This window comes from Myotis davidii, unplaced genomic scaffold (assembly GCF_000327345.1).
Source record: "Myotis davidii unplaced genomic scaffold, ASM32734v1 scaffold228, whole genome shotgun sequence".
In the NCBI taxonomy this organism is placed as follows: domain Eukaryota; kingdom Metazoa; phylum Chordata; class Mammalia; order Chiroptera; family Vespertilionidae; genus Myotis; species Myotis davidii.
The window spans coordinates 1,220,068-1,236,762 of NW_006300104.1; the positions used below are offsets into that span (position 1 = coordinate 1,220,068).

At 41.4% G+C, this 16,695-nt stretch overlaps 1 protein-coding gene across 1 annotated transcript in view; it reads left to right on the top strand.

Moving 5' to 3' along the window:
* TRPM6 (transient receptor potential cation channel subfamily M member 6) overlaps positions 1 to 16,695 on the top strand; it is a 117,583-nt gene that overhangs the window by 67,162 nt on the left and 33,726 nt on the right. Inside the window, exons 24-28 of the mRNA XM_015572264.1 lie at positions 2,463 to 2,656; positions 5,615 to 5,747; positions 11,819 to 12,954; positions 13,129 to 13,241; positions 15,749 to 15,876. Of these exons, the coding sequence (XP_015427750.1) occupies positions 2,463 to 2,656; positions 5,615 to 5,747; positions 11,819 to 12,954; positions 13,129 to 13,241; positions 15,749 to 15,876 (1,704 nt within the window). The remainder of the gene's footprint in view (positions 1 to 2,462; positions 2,657 to 5,614; positions 5,748 to 11,818; positions 12,955 to 13,128; positions 13,242 to 15,748; positions 15,877 to 16,695) is intronic.

Below are 16,695 nucleotides of genomic sequence, written 5' to 3' on the forward strand. Positions count from 1 at the left end.
TCTACCTTCATCATCAATCCAGCCACCACTCACTGCCCCACTGCTATCGTAGAGCTTGTAATTTATTCACCTGCTTCTGTGGTGGCCCTATATTCTATTATCAACACGGTGACCCTTTACAAACATACATCAATGATGTCACTCCTCTGCTCCAAATTGTTTAATGGCTCCCCATTTCCCTCTGGGTAAAAGCTGAAGTTCCTACCGTGACCTAGAGGACTCCCTGTGATTTGACTTCCGTTCCACCTTTCAAATCACACATCACGCTGTCTTCCCCTCATTCATTTCTCTCCAACTACATTGGCTCCTCAGCAACACAGGCGTGTCTACATTTGCTGCTCCCTCTGTGTGGAATGCTCTTCCCAGGCATCAGTGTGGTTCATTCCCTCACCCCTTCTCAAGTCTTTGCTCAAATGTCCCCTTTTAAATTAGGTCTAATCTAAGGATGATATTTACAAGTGCAACCCCCTTTCCTTCAATTCTCTCCTTGGCATGTCTGCTCCTCCTTACTCTTCGTTTTTCTTACCCACTTGTATAGCATATACAAATATATTTTATAATTTATGTATTGTATTTTTATGTCTATCTGTCTTCTCAGATAGACATAAAGCTCATCAAGGACAAGTTGGTGTTCTTGTTTGCTTGGATTTATCCCAAGTACTGAAGATATAAGAAAAGGGAAATCAATGTATGGAATGTAAGTAAAGAAAGTAGAGAAGATAAAGGCTAGAGGGAGGCAAATAAATGAGACAAAATGAGTTGGATGTAATGGGGAGGACATACCTTCCTGCTTTTTACAAGATTATATGATAGCTATTATCACTTGTAGCTCCAGCATTTTATGAACTTTAAAACTTAATGGTGATTAGTAATTATTGCTATATTTTGATATATCAAGTAATATTAAGAGAAGGGCATTAGATTTTTATTTCTCAAAAACATCAAGTGTCAAGAGAGGTTGAGAACCCTCACATGAACCTACTTCCTCACTTTAGAGATGAACACAATTGAGGACCAAGAATGCTGAGGAAGCCAAGACCCGACTACTTGTCTAGAGGCCCTTCCCACATTCTCTGTACCTATAATTAATGACCAAGCATCTGAAATGCACTGTGGCTGTCTTTACCTGCAGCTGGGCAGACCGTAGTCCAACCTGGAATGGCAGTAGCATGTGATCTGGTGGTTCTCAGACTCGATCATGCAGGAGAATCCCCTGAAGGGCTTTGCTGAGCTACAAGTTGCTATGATGCTCACGCCAGAGTTCCCCATCCCATAGTTCTGGAATAGGGCCCACGGATTTACATTTCTGACAAGTTTTTAGGTGACGCTGTTGCTTCTGGTTCAGGGACCACACTTTGAGAACTATTAAAACCCAGTCATCTGTTTTCTTCATCTACTTTATGAAATGCCCCCATCCTCTTATCCTAAGCTGGCTTTCTCCTTTTCTTTATTATTACTCCAGTGTGCGTGTGTGTGTGTGTGTCTTTTAAACTAAATTTGGCTGCCCCACAAGTACTTCTCTGCCATCTTTCTCCCAAGAGACTAAATTTTATATTAGCCTAAGTGCAATGTTAAGATGGACATTCTGTTGTGCTATAGCCTCCTCACATTAGAGACCTAAAGCCGGGTAGTTAAAGATGATATATTATCTAGAATAACTGAATAACTACTAATGTTAAGATGGAGGCTATAGCCTCCTCACATTAGAGACTTAAAGCCGAGTAGTTAAAGGTGATATATTATCTAGAATAACTGAATAACTACTATGCCACTACAACTTTTATTGAAAGTTTATAATATGAATATATTTTTTGCACTGTCTGCATATTATAATTGATTAAGGGGAAAATCCAAGGTGACCTACCAATAAGCAAAATTACTTTTATTGTATAGTTCATCTAAATAATATATCTAGCTTCTAAATACAGACTTACTGATTTATTTTAGGATGAATTGATGCTTTTTCTCTGTCTCTTCTTCTTAATATTGTGTTGTCTGGGTGCCTTAAGTAGGATTATTCTAGCAGTTCTCACATCTGACTTTAGGAGAATCTCTTCATAAGGTTGCTTATATAGGAACATTACAGCTGTTTACCATGAATGATGAATTATGGACTGAAAGGAGCTTATATGAGAAGGGATGGTGAACCAAGAATAGTGTTAAGTTCCAGAGGGCAGTTTCTGTTTATTGCATTTGTAATGTTAGCATTTTCTTCATTTTGATTGTATTTTCTAACTTTGTTTTTTGATTCCTACTGGCATGATTTATTGTAGAAGGTGATTAAAGTATTTTGTTGGGTGCAAGAAAAATTAGAAATGCAGTGGATAGTATTTTCATTGACTAGCTGCTGGTAATGTGTCAGGTGAATCAATCATAAAATGTGATTGAAAATAAAGAAAAAGATCTGTTCTATTTCAGGGTTCTATATTAAAACATTGTCCCTCTCTTTCTACAACTTACAGTAATGTTTATGTAGATATGAAATCCATTTCAAATAAACTGTGGAAGTACAATCGCTATCGCTACATCATGACCTACCACGAGAAGCCATGGCTGCCCCCACCGTTCATCCTGCTGAGCCATGTTGGCCTCTTCCTTCGCCGCCTTTGCCATCACCAAGCTCCCAGTGACCAAGAAGAGGGCGATGTTGGGTTAAGTAAGTTTTCATTGGTGAGACAGGAGGAAGAGAGTAGGGAGTGGAGAGCCAAGGTGTAGGCACACCAGAGCATTGCCGGTGAAATTCAGGGCACAGGATGGAAGGCTCTGGGGAGTCAGTGACATCTGAGTGTCAGCTGAAGAGCTGGGTCTAGGCTAGGGGAAACACACTGTCGTTGTGTGATCATAGTGCCTTTTGATTAACTGATACTTTGAAAGAATGGAATAGGTAGGAACAGATTCTGTTTGAATGTGTAAAGGCTTTATGTTTTTACACAGGTGTTATTTATGGAATACCTGTGTTTTCTCTGCTGACCTGGAAATTCATGGTCTAAGGCAGTGGTCGGCAAACTCATTAGTCAACAGAGCCAGATATCAACAGTACTTCTTCAAAATAGACTCGCCCAGGCCGAAAACCGACTTCTACGCATGGGCCACAAAGTTTCAATCGCGCTGTACGCGTGCCTGCACGTGATATTTTGTGGAAGAGCCACACTCAAGGGGCCAAAGAGCCACATGTGGCTCGTGAGCCGCAGTTTGCCGACCATGGATCTAAGGAAAATCGATAAACAAGACATTTTGTTTAACTTACTAACCAGTCATAGTTCTCTCGTTCTTCTGAGCATGGAGGTGCTTCTGAATAGATGTTTCACATCTCCAAGTACTACCACTCAGGATACAGAAGAATGGTCTCTCTCTCTCTCTCTCTCTCTCTCTCTCTCTCTCTCTCTCTTTACCCAAAGCTTAAGTCTACATATTTTGAGATTTCCCGAGTTCATTTTGCTTAACCATATCTTGGCTGCATGATATGGCTATCATACTAATTCTCACAAGAGAACATTCCTTATTGTGATTTTACAGATCGTCTGTAGTTCCTCTCAAGCAATCCCACAACTGATACCAGGTCCATTTCTAGATAATACTGTAGAGGAAATAGGTGGCATAAATCCACAATCCTTTATCACAAATTGCAAATCCAAAGTACCTCTGAAAATGGGAGGTCTTTTTTTCTTTGTAGGTTGTGGGAAGACTCATTTGGGTAAAAGTTGTTAGAAGACTAATGTGAACCCACTTATTCTCTTTACCCCATGTAGTGTGAATATTCATTGATTTTACTGCAGAAAGAGTCGTGTGTTTGATTGCAGGGACTGCTCTAACTAAGGGTTTTACTCATTTGTGGTATATATGCCCTTTTTTTTTTTATTTTCCTAAAACTAGAAACAATTCTAAATACTAAAACACACCTGGTTCCCGGAGTTTCAGAGAGGAGGTTGCTCATTTCAGTGAGTCCTTAGGGGGACAGGTGTAACTGCAAGGTTGACAGGGTCATATTCTTTTGTTCCTGGTTGTTGGTTATGTGAAGCATTTTTCCTCTCGAGTCACTTTGGAGACTTCTTTTTATTTTCCATTCCCCCACCAGAGATTCAATCTTTTTAAGGAAGTCAAAGACAATTGAAGTGAATTTAAAGGCTTATAATTATACTATAATTCTTAGGCTTTTAATAGAGCTCCATCCCAGTCATTGGCTGCAGAACTATCACAACCTAATAGATTGTGAACCACTTGAGAGATCCTGGGATTAAGTAGGATTTGATCAGATTTCCTAGCACCATACCTGGGTTCATCTGGGTCTGGGCTTATCGGATGATTCTGGTATAAAACTCAAGTAAATTTTCTGTTCACTCCAAGCTCTGGGAAAGTCCTGAATTTTGTGAGATTGCTTCCACTCCTCTGTATTGAGGACCAAGATATGTGCATATGGGGCAGCAGTGCCACCTGGCGGACAGTTCCAAGAACGCTCCACATGCCACCATTGGCACCGGTCACTGGAATTGCTCTGTGGATTGCTTGCTCTCAGGAATGCACAGGAGTTTCAAGTCATGACAGTTGTAAAGTTTCTTGTTCATAGGAGAGTCTTTAATGCAAACAGATATTGAGAGTTGGGGAGATAATGGATTTTTTTTTTTTTAGTTTTTGAATCTTCTACACCATGAAATCAGAAAACATTATGCACGTGGATATTGTTTTCTGTGTTTTTCAATTTGAAGTTCATATGTTTGTCTCTTATTATATGGGAAAATAATGGAACACTTTCACTTCTAATAAATTCTGGAGAACTCTGATGATTCTTTGTTTCCCTAGTTTAAGTGAAATGATTGAAGGAAGAGACCCTGCCACTTTTACCCCTTTTCAACACCATTTTTATATTTTCTAAGTACTGGAAACTTGCTCAAAAGATGTATTTTTTCTGGTTAGGTCAGAGTGACAGCCAAGTTTGTAGACTGAATGACTGTTGAAGTTTGATGTAGAGTTGCATCACCAAATGCTGTCTGTGTCTTTTGATGAGTTGAATTATAATTCTGTCAGGGAAGGGGACTACCCTCCATTGGTGATTGGCGGATAGTAAGGTATCTTTTTCCAATAGAATTTAGTAAATGCACACTCAGTCTAAGAAGGTCAAGCTTTCTTATACTTACCAGATTAGTTTCAGATAAAGGCTTTGTCTTCTAGCCTAGATTTTAACCTGTAGCTTATTTATTGTCCTTTTGAATGATAAAACAGTTGGCAGGGAAGAAAAGGACCATCCATTTGGGGGGAGTTAAAATTTATACATGGATTTTCCACTGAGCAGAAGTAAATTTTTGTTGATGTGTAAAAACATTCTAACCTACTAAAATATTGAAGAGGAAGTGTCTGTTTTTTATAAGTCATCTTCAGATTCCCATGCCTGTTAATAGGACAAATGGGAAAGACCCAGACATACGTTTCCAGCTGTTCCTATATCCTGTATCCCCATTAATACAAGGAATACAGTCTGACAAGGCAGCAAAGTTTTACCATACAAGCTACAGTTTATCAAATTACAGCACAAGTAGAAGAAAAGCCACTCACACATTGTATCAGATTCCTATTAAAGGTGAATCATGATTATTTTTGTGTAACATACTTATTTTCACAGAACTCTACCTGAGTAAGGAGGATCTGAAAAAACTTCACGATTTCGAAGAACAGTGTGTGGAAAAGTATTTCCATGAGAAGACGGAAGGTCTGAGTTGTAGTTGTGAGGAACGAATCCGAGTGACAGCAGAAAGGTAAAAGACGAGTGTATTTTCCATCCCCAAACTACCACCCAAACCTGATTCTTCTAGAATGTCTAAAAGGGTACAAAGATCTACTTTCGAAACGCAGAGGTTTGGATTCTCTAAATGTTCTCTAGTAACATATAATGTGTGTGTAATTAATGCATGTTTATTAAATCTAGTTACTGGACATGAATGGTGAATAAGAGACAAGAGTCCCTACCTCCATAGGACTTACATACTAGTGTGTGCCTGTGGAGGAGTAAGGGGGTGGAGGAGAAAAAAATAAAGAAAACACATAAAAGAAATATGTAATTTAATGTTCAGCAGTAAAAGAGCCATGAAGAAAGTTACAGTACTATTATAAAGGAACTAGAGGCCCAGTGTGTGAAATCGCGTGAGACCCCAGACCCACCGCACCGCTGTGGGGGTGGGACCCCGGGTGTCTGCCGTGCCACCACCCGCCTCATGTGGCGGGACCCCAGACCCACTGCGCTGGCGAGACCCATCAATGCACCTTCTAGTGACCAGTTGTTTGGTCGTTATGGCGTTATGGCATTATGGTGTTATGGCCACGGGCTTTTTATATAGAGAGATGGAAAACGATGGTGGCAAGGGGTCTGTCAGAGTTGAGGGGTGGGTTGGGCAGTTTTGGGCAGCCTGGTGCAGGCAGGTCGCTCTGAGGTGGGTGAGGGGAGAGACTGAGGGCAGTGGGCCGAGCAGAGACACCTGGTGGCATGGTGCACCTAGTCGAAGGAGCAGCAAATGCAGGCGCCTGAGGCAGCAGCAAGGGTGTCTGGGGGCTGCAGGGAGGTCCAGAGGAGGTCCAGTGTACCATGCTGGTTGCATGGAGAGTCATGAGGATCTCAGGGCGCCTGACCAGCAGTTAGCTGTGCAGTGGAATTGAGAAGTGGAGACAGCAATTACAGCTTTTGTGGAAAGGTGTACTGTGAAAGGAAGCAAGGAGGGATTTGGGGACACAGTAAAGTTCTTTTCTTTTGTTTCACGTGATAACAGAAGTGTGGATGGTCTTGGAAACGATCCACCAGCAAGAAGCTGCAGGAGGAGGGAGGAGGTGATTGGCTCACATGGAATCCTAGAGAAGGGGTTTCATGGAGAAGCACGCCAGGAAAGAACGTGGCCAGTGTGAAGGGGATGCATGAGTTAGGAACACGGATCTCACAGTAAAGCGACCAGCTGAGAGCGCCTGTGGGCATGTGTGCTTTTGGGGGGACAGTGCAGGGAGTCCATTCAGAGGTTTGAGGAGAGAGGAGATGTGTTGCAAGAGTGAACACATTCAGAAACTAGTAGGATACAAACTATTGCGGATGTACTGCTAATTGTGGGTACCCAGCATTGGGTTAAAATAGGGAGGATGGCATGCATTGGCATGCATTTTAAAAAAATATGTTTTTATTGATTTCTGAGAGAGGAAGGGAGAGAGGGAGAGAGGAATAGAAACATCAGTGATGAGAGAGAATCATTAATCAGCTGCTCCTGCACACCCCCTAGTGGGGATCGAGACAGCAACCAGAGCATGTGCCCTGATCAGGAATTGAATCGTGACTTCCTGGTTCATAGGTCAACACTCAACCACTGAACAACACTGGCTATAACTGCTCTTGTAACTGGAAGCAAATCAACAGAAGCTAAATGTGTTTCTTCATTGCTTCATTGTGTGTGTGTGTGTGTGTGTGTGTGTGAATCCTTACCTGAGGATATTTTTTTCATTGGTTTTGTGGAGAGAGTAGAAGGGAGGGAGCAAGGGGGGAATAAGAGAGAGAGAGAGAGAGAGAGAGAGAGAAACATCAATGTGATTGGTTGCTTCCCGCATGCACTACAACCAGGGATCCAACCATAACCTTTCGGTGTATGGGATGACATTCCAACCAACTGAGCCACCTGTCCAGGGCTCCTGATTTTTTTTTTCTTGGGATCAAGTAGAGAAGGATTAGAAGGTAGATGGATATGTAGCTTCTGGAAAGTATTCTAGATGCTTTCAAGGATTTTACAATGTAATTAGGAAGCTCTAATTTAACTTCAACACATAATCAATGTTCCCTCTTGATAGTGCTATTTTACCAGCCCTGCTTTTACACGATTATTTTTGTTGAGGTCATTTCGGGGAGCTCAAAAATGAGGTGGGGGAGGGAGGGAGGGAAGAATACTTTTCTCAGGTAGCTGAACAGTCATGTGCAGAGGGAGGGCAAGGAGATCAGGAGGCTATCTGCTTTTTTGCCCACCTTGAGAGCAAAGATCAGCCCTGTCCTTACAGAATGAAGTGAGCTGCGAAAGTGGAAAAGGAGAACATATTAGGTCTGTTTTATGTCTTACTTGCTCTATGTGGAATGCTGGCTGCCTTTTGACGTAGTGGTAGAAGGCAGCATTTCCCTCTCTGCGCTGTGGAGTAAGATGTTCATTAGGTATTTCTGCATAGGAAGCACGTTTGGTCCATTGTATTTGGGAAATGCTACATTTTTTAGAAAGTTCACACACTAACATAAAGTGCGTTGTGACTCAGTAGAGTTATAGGTTGAGCAGGTCTGTCATTATTTGGCTGTGAAGCTGTACTGAGGAACATCTGTGACCAAACGCCTCCCAGCATGGGGAACATCGGTGTAATTCACTCAGCACTTCATGGGACTCCAGGAGCCCCCCGAGAACTTGGCCTGGATCCCAGCTGAGTCGCTGAGCGGTGCAGGGGCACAGTGGTTCATGCCACTGAATGCGGATTTGGGCTCTGCCACCGATCACGTGACTGGCCATGTGACCTGTCCTCTTTTCATGAAAGGGATAATAGTAATGACTACCTTATAGGGCTGGTATGTGGATTAAAAAAGAGAATAGTGTAGAGCCTTTGGAAAATGCCTGGCACATAGTGACCACTCACTGAAGATTACAATTGTCATGATGACTATAATTATACCTATTATAATATCATTTTAAAATATTTTGTCCAAAGGCCCACCGTAAAACAAGAACCCATCCTTAGTCTCCCCTCCATCCTCAAACCTTGCACAGGGGAAACGAAAATGATAAGAATGTGCTTCATGTGTCAGAATGACTGAAAGGATAGATTAAATTAATGTAGCTCGCAGTTGAGGAATATAATTAAAATATGTTTCATAGGACATAATGCTTTAGAAAATAAGTGCCTGTAAAAGCCAGAGGACCCGATTTGAGGGTGACCAGGTTATTTGTCTAACAGGTCTGTATTGTAGCACGTTACCTGTTGCTGTGAATGGTTGCTGGTTTCTATTGTGTCCATGCGATGTGGCTGCTGCTAATGGCACTTAATGAGTCTCCATTACTGCTGTTCAGACTGTACTGGTTTTGAATTAGATGAAACAGTGCACTGGATGGGAAGCTCTAATTAAGCATATTTGGAGGGGAATATACATATATTTTGTGCTCTTACCCTCATCAGCGTTGCCAATTCTAGTTTTGCAGGTTCCAGAAGGTCAGGAAGCATTTATTAAGCCTCTATTGAGGTGTAGAAGTTGAATTCTATGGCAGACACAAGAAAGAGAAGGTGCCACCCACATAGACGATAACAAAAATGGAAAATGCCACCCTCGTTATTATTTATTTCTTATGTGCAAAGCTGCCAGAGAGAAGAAATGGGAGATTGCTCAACCATGGGACTTGAGGGGCTCTTGAGAGGGGATGTGTAATACTGCTTTGGGAAGTACTTGATACAGCTCTTCACGGACTAATCACAGCTTCTCCCGGTCTCCAGATAAGACTGGGGACCAGTTTGTGTTTCTGCATAGGGTCATATCAGCCGCGACACTGTTGGTTGGATTCCCTGTCTTACTGTTTTTACTTTATTCCTGTTTCTCAAAGATTTTCATGATTGAGAAATTGGAAAGCTTACTCCCTCCTCCAAATAAAATAATAAAATCGGGGTGGGTGTGAGGAGAAAGAACAATGTCATTAAGCCAGAGTCCACTGTGAAAATATTGGTCTCTTTCCATTTCGCCTTCTCTATGCTTTTAGTTTAAACTATGCGTTTGTATTTTGTTCCCCGCTTCAAGCTTAGACATCAAAAACATTTCTTGAATTGGTTAACCAGTCTTTGTAAACGTATTTTAACTTTTATTTTCTCTACTTACAAAGTTTTTCATACCACATTTAAAAGTATATACTGCATGCCCTAACCGGTTTGGCTCAGCGGATAGAGCGTCGGCCTGCGGACTCAAGGGTCTCAGATTCGATTCCGGGCAAGGGCATGTACCTTGGTTGCGGGCACATCCCCAGCGGGGAGTGTGCAGGAGGCAGCTGATTGATGTTTCTCTCTCATCCATGTTTCTAATTCTCTATCTCTCTCCCTTCCTCTCTGTAAAAAAATCAATAAAAGTATATACTGCAGAACATAACTAACATCTATATCCTCACCCCTACTGTTAGAAATAGCCCAAAGAAATTATCAACAACATAATTTTGAATTTTAATGGCTTCAGAATATTTTATCTCACAATGTAAAGAATATCTGTGTACTTTAGCATAGTGAAATCCTTTACATATGTTGCCTAATTGAATGCTCCAATTTTGCATCCTTGTCTGCTTAACTAATATAGTTGACTATTTTACTATTTTTCCTTATTTTTTATCTTTTGTGAATTGTCTGTTCATGTTCTTTGGAGTCCTTATAAATTTTTTTCTGCAACAATTTGTAAAAGTTTTGATTTATTAAGGAATACAGACACCTCATTATATTTGTTAGAATAATTTCTAATTTATTTTTTGTTTTAAAATTTTATGTTTTTATGTCTATGAGTTGTTTATGTAACCAAATATGATACATTTTATAATTTATGGCTTAGACAACCACATTAGCTACCCAAGGTTGCCATAACAAAGTACCCAAAACCGGGGGTCTCACAAGAACAGAAATTTATTGTCTCACAGTTGTGGAGGTTGGAAGTCCAAAATCAAGATGTCGGCAGGGCCATGCTTTTCCGACGGCTCCAGGGAGAGTCCTTCCTTACCTCCTCTAGCTGCTGGTTTGCTGGGAACCCTTGGTGTCCTTGGTTTGGTTTTGAGATGGATCATTCCAGTCACAGGGCAGTCTTCCCCCTGGGTATCTTTACATCATCTTCCCTCTGTGTCCAAATTTCTCCTTTTGGTAAGGATCCCGGTCATATTGACTTAGGGCCCACGCTGATGGTCTCATTTTAACTTGATTACCTCCGTAAAGACCCTATTTCCAAATAAGGTCACATTCTGGAAGCACTGGGGGTTAGGGATTCAACATCTCTCTTTCGGGGGGGAGGGGCACACACACAAAACAAAACCCATCCCCACACAGAGATGGTTAGGGCTATACAGATAAATATTAACCAACATATTTTTTCTCTCTCTAAATGAATTCAATTGTTACATTTAATTAGACTCCACTTGCAATGTACTTTTGTGCTTGCATAGCTGAAGTTGTCTTGTGTGGCTTTGACATGAATCAGTGACTAGACATCGTGATGCTGGCTTTAAGTATTCAAAGCAATTTTTAAAAAATTGCCTCAGGTTTCCTCTGATGTAGGTCTCTTAAAGTAGGGCTTGCCTGAAACCTAGGAAACCAATTTGAGATATAGATTTGGATTTTTTTAAAGATGTATAAAACATTTTTTTTCTAATTGCATATTTGATTATTGAAGCTGTTCCTATCATTCTGGTTTCTTCCCCAGGATATCCTTTCCTTACCAAAATAGCATCGTGCTTGGCAATAGGAGATATCCAAATGTTTGTCATATAAATTAATGAATACATAAATTATTTCGAATGGGCTGATTGGTGGGATAACTAACAGGAAGCTGGACATACGGTTCTGAAATATTAGAAATAATGGCCAATGTAGATTTGTAATTTTTCTGTATTGGGGTGACAGGGGGAACTATAGGAGTGGGTGAGATCCTCTGGAATGAGAGTATATATTGGAGATGGGAGGTGGCAGAAGACACACCTAACTTTGGGAAGCAGCTTAGGCTGAGGAGCTACCTAAGGATGGAAGAAGGACACGAAGAGAATAAGGCAAATTCCCATTGGCTTAATGTGTTTATTGGCTTTCTCCCTCCCTTCGCCATCAGGGTTACGGAGATGTACTTCCAACTGAAAGAAATGAATGAAAAGGTGTCTTTTATAAAGGACTCCTTACTGTCTTTGGACAGCCAGGTGGGGCACCTGCAGGACCTCTCTGCCCTGACAGTGGACACCCTCAATGTCCTTTCTGCGGTTGACACGTTACAAGAGGATGAGGCTCTCCTGGCCAACAGAAAGCTTCCTACTTGCAGAAAGCTTCCCCACAGCTGGAGCAATGTCATCTGTGCAGAGGTTCTGGGCAGCATGGAGGCGTCTGGGGAGAAGAAATACCAGTATTACAGCGTGCCTCCTTCTTTGCTGCGGAGCCTGGCCAGAGGCCAGCATCCCCCAAGAGTGCAGAGGGGACCCCTTGTTGAGACTGCAGTCCGTCACAGAGAGACTTCAAATCTAAGAAATGACCAGGAAGAGCAAGAAACGGGAAATAGTATAGTTGCTTCTTGCCTTGACGGGCAAGCCCACCCAAAGTATGGCCACTTTCTTCTGGTCCCTTCTCATCGAAAGCACGTTCCTTTTTCTGCAGAAACGGACTTGCCTCTGTCCAGATCACCTGTGGAAGTGGGTACAGGTGCGCTGGCACCTGAACAGGTTGCCCGGAATGGAGTCCCTGTTCATCTGACTTGGCAGACCCCAGTTGTCTCGGCCCAGAGCTTGGTGGCTGAACACAAGGAGCAGACGCATGAGCCAGTCGTTCCCATACCAGCCCGACAAGGCAGGGGAGAGAAAGTTCTAACCTCTTTGATTTGCACACCTGCACCCGTGAAAATGACCTTCCCTTCCCGGGCTGAGAGCGTGCAAGCTGGAGGTGGATATGTGAACTGGGCATTTTCGGAAGGTGATGAAACCGGTGTGTTCAGCAGCAATACACAACGGCAAACCTGGTTGGCCTCCACTTGTAACAGGAACGCTAAGGAGAGTGGACAATGCCGGAGGCAGGTCTGGGGCCGATCCCTCCCTAACACCCCAACAGGTTGGGCCCAGCACAGTGATTGCTCAGAGGTGGGGCCAAGACTCCAGCCAAGCACTTCCCTTTGGACCAATCCCCTCCGCAGAGACAGGCCCCTCTTTCGGAGTCAGAGTTTGAGAATACACAAGGAGGAGAAACGGAAGGCCTGTAAGGTTACAAGTAAGATGTAAACACTTAAAAAAAAAAGTGTCAATTCTTGGCATTGCTACTATTTTAAAAAAGTTTATAACTTCTGGCTGCATTCTCATTCTCTCCATTCTCTGATCCTTGCAGTAAAACAAAATAGTTCCCCTACCATCTTAAACCCTGTCGTGTAAACCGTTTCCCTCACAGATTGTTCAGGATCTTCAGAGATGGGACAGTCAGCATGGATCAAAGCAAAAATGCTAACCAAGGATAGGAGGTCGTCAAAGAAAAAGAAGAAAACACAGGGACTCCAGGTGCCCGTAAGTGCCTTGTATGGTTTTGGCAATTGAGACAGCAGCCAACCTTAACTTGTTTTCTCTTTCGTCTAAAGCAGCAGTTCTCAACCTTCCTAATGCCGCGACCCTTTAATACAGTTCCTCATGTTGTGGTGACCCCCAATTTCATTGCTGCAGATTGAACATAATTAAAGTATAGTGATTAATCACAAAAACAATATGTAATTATGTATGTGTTTTCTGAGGGTCTTAGGCGACCCCTGTGAAAGGGTCGTTCGACCCCCAAAGGGGTCGCGACCCACAGGTTGAGAACCACTGGTCTAAAGCGTCATACACACAAAATAACTCCGTGAAGATATAAATGTAAGAGTCATTAGAGTGGGTGTGCCACAGTTCATTAGCTCACATGTTGAAGGACATTCGTCTCATGTTTAGTTTTTGGCTGTTCCATACCAAGCTGTGGGGAACATTTGCACACAAATCTTTGTGAGGATATATGACTCACTTTCTCTCCGGTAAACGTTTAGGAGTGGAATGTCAGAGTCATATGGTAAGCAGTTGCTGTAGAAGATACTCCCAAACTGCTTTCTAAAGTGGTTGCATCATTTTACATCCCCACCCATCTGAGTAATGCTTTAAGAGCATCCCTGCAATCCACATCCTCACCAGTCCTTAGGGTGCTCAGTCCTTTCAATTTTAGCTTTATCTGTGGGTGTGTATCTAATGGTGGTTTTCATCTGCATCCCATAGTGATGTAGCGCTAGGTATCTTTTCATGGGCTTATTGGCCACCCATATATTATTTTGGTGACATGCTTGTTCAAATCTTTTGTCCATTTAAAAAGTTGGGTTGTTAGTAAGTTGTAAGATTTACTTTGTATCTTTCAAGGAATCTGTCCATTTCACCTAAGTTGTTGAATTTATTGGCATAAAGTGTTTATAATATTATTATCCTTTACTGTCGATGGGATCTGTAGTGATATCACTTGTCTCATTCCTGATATTTTAAATTTGAGTTTTCTTTTTTTGTCTCATGATCAGTTTGGATACAGTTTATGTTTTATTGATCTTTTTAAAGAACCAATTCTTAATTTCACTGATTTTTCTGTGGGTTCTAGTTCATTGATTTCTGCTCTTTATTATTTCCTCTGTTCTGTTTACGCTGGGTTTAATTTGCTCTTTTTCTGTAGTTTATTAAGGGAGAAACTTTGGTTATTGATTTGAGACTTTCTTCTTTTCTAATATAGGCAGTTAGTACTATAAAATTCCGTACAATAGTGTTTTAGCTATCCTACAAATTCTTTATTTTCATTTAGTGAATCTTTCTATTTATTGTTTGGAAGCCTTAGATCTGAGTTAGCTATTCTATAGGACTTCACCTTTCATGGTTTTAATGTATGGGCACCATACATAGTTTTTAAAATATTATTGACTATATTCCTTATATAGTGTACTTTATATCTCTGTGATTTTGATGCATTTTTTAAAATCTTCACCTTAGGATATTTTTTTCATTGATTTTTAGGGAGAGTGGAAGAGAGAGAGAAAGACAGAGAGAAATATTGATGTGAGAGAAGCACATCGATTGGTTGCCTCCTGCATGATCTCCGACCAGGGCCCAGCTGGGAGGAACCTGAAACTGAGGTACCTGCCCTTGACCAGAATAGAACCTGGGACCCTTCAATCTGCAGGCCGATGCACTAGCCACTGAGCCAAACCAGCTAGGGCTTGATGCATTTTTTAAAGCACTTCTGTTCTTTTGGGAATGAGGATCAGAAGCAAAGATATAAATATTGAGAAAATGATGTGAAATTACTTTTTTGGGGGGGGAGGGGATTGAATTGCTAAAAAGACTCTGGGAAAATGCCACGAGTTGCTGACATCCCATGACATAAAAATTTAAGTAGGTTTATTTTTTGAAATAGTTAAAAATGGCCAGATTTCAACTAGGAATTGTAACTGAGTTCAAGTACTAATAACATGCATTTGCTTATTGCTTTGTAGTTTATCTGTTTTCTCCATTTCTTCTCTGCCTTTGGGAAATACATAGAGCACCATTATTATTGGCTACATATTATTTTAATGGTAAAGGGGATGGGGCTCATAGACATTAAGTAATTTGCCCAAGTTAATGTAGTTTCTCCTTGTTTGTTTGTTGATTTTTCCTCTGTCCCAGTGGGTCTCAAATTGTGGTCTCCTAGCAGCATGGGAACTTACTAGAGATTCACATTTTCCCTCCCAGGGGGCGGGACCCAGTCATCTGTGGCTTAACACAGTCCTGGGCGATTCTGATGCACACTTACATTTGAGAAGCCCTGCTTCCCACCCTGGTTCTCATTCCTGACTGCAATTAGGAGAGTTACCTGACGCTGGTGGACTGTCAGCATGAGTGATGGGAGCGCAGAGCTTCCTGGTTATTCTAATGTGCAGCCAACGTTAACAACCGGGCGCTTCACCACGGTCCCTCTATTAATGTGACTCACTGTTTTCAGATTAACATCACTGTGTTCCAATGAGTATCTTTCTCTCCAGGTCATAACAATCGATGCCTGTTTTCAAGGTGACCAATCAAATGCAGAGCCAGGAGAAAGGAACATCTCCAAAGAAGAGGAGTGCGACAGGAACCGGCTGGCAGTGTCCAAGTGTAGTCAGTCAAGTATGTAACAGTCTGCACTCTTGGATCCCCAAACCTCTGGTAGAGTCCCCTCAAGTTATGATCTATAGGCCCCGGTGGCCCCTGATGTTCTTTTAAGTGGAGATGAGGGAATGAAAGGGTGGTAACGCCCTTTTTGGGAAAATAGCTCTTTTCTGTTTTTAATTTTTATGAAAGGAACAATATTTCTATGTGTTTAATGAATCTAGAAAAGAAAAATTAGGATTTAGAAAGTTGTTTTATTCAGTGTTCATTTAGTCTGATTTGTGGGGGGAGGTTGTCTAATTTTATAGTCTTAAGGCTCATGTGACATTGATTCGGACACTTACACAGAGCTCAGTGGATTGAGTTGTACTTGGTTATTTACAACTTCCCACAAATAATGTTCATTCCGTGGGCATGTATCCCTTAAGTTCAATAAGCAGAGTGTGTGTGAGGATAAAATACGGGTCAGCCAGCTAGGAATGAAGACTATGATCCAGGCATAGAGTGTGAAATAAACCTAGATAGGTAAGATAAGGACAGACTATGAACAGAATTGAGAGCAGTGATTAGAACTTTGAACTTCTTGCATTAGATAACAGGAGAATTTACTAATTTTTAAATAGAAGGGACTATGTGAATAAGAACTCATGAAGATTTAAAATTATTTGAAATATCAAATTTAAGGTACAAATGGACATTGTATTGAAATCTATGTTATGCTTCTTTAAAGCTTCTTTTTTTAAAAAATATATTTTATTGATTTTTTACAGAGAGGAAGGGAGAGAGATAGAGAGTTAGAAACATTGATGAGAGAGAAACATCGATCAGCTGCCTCCTGCAC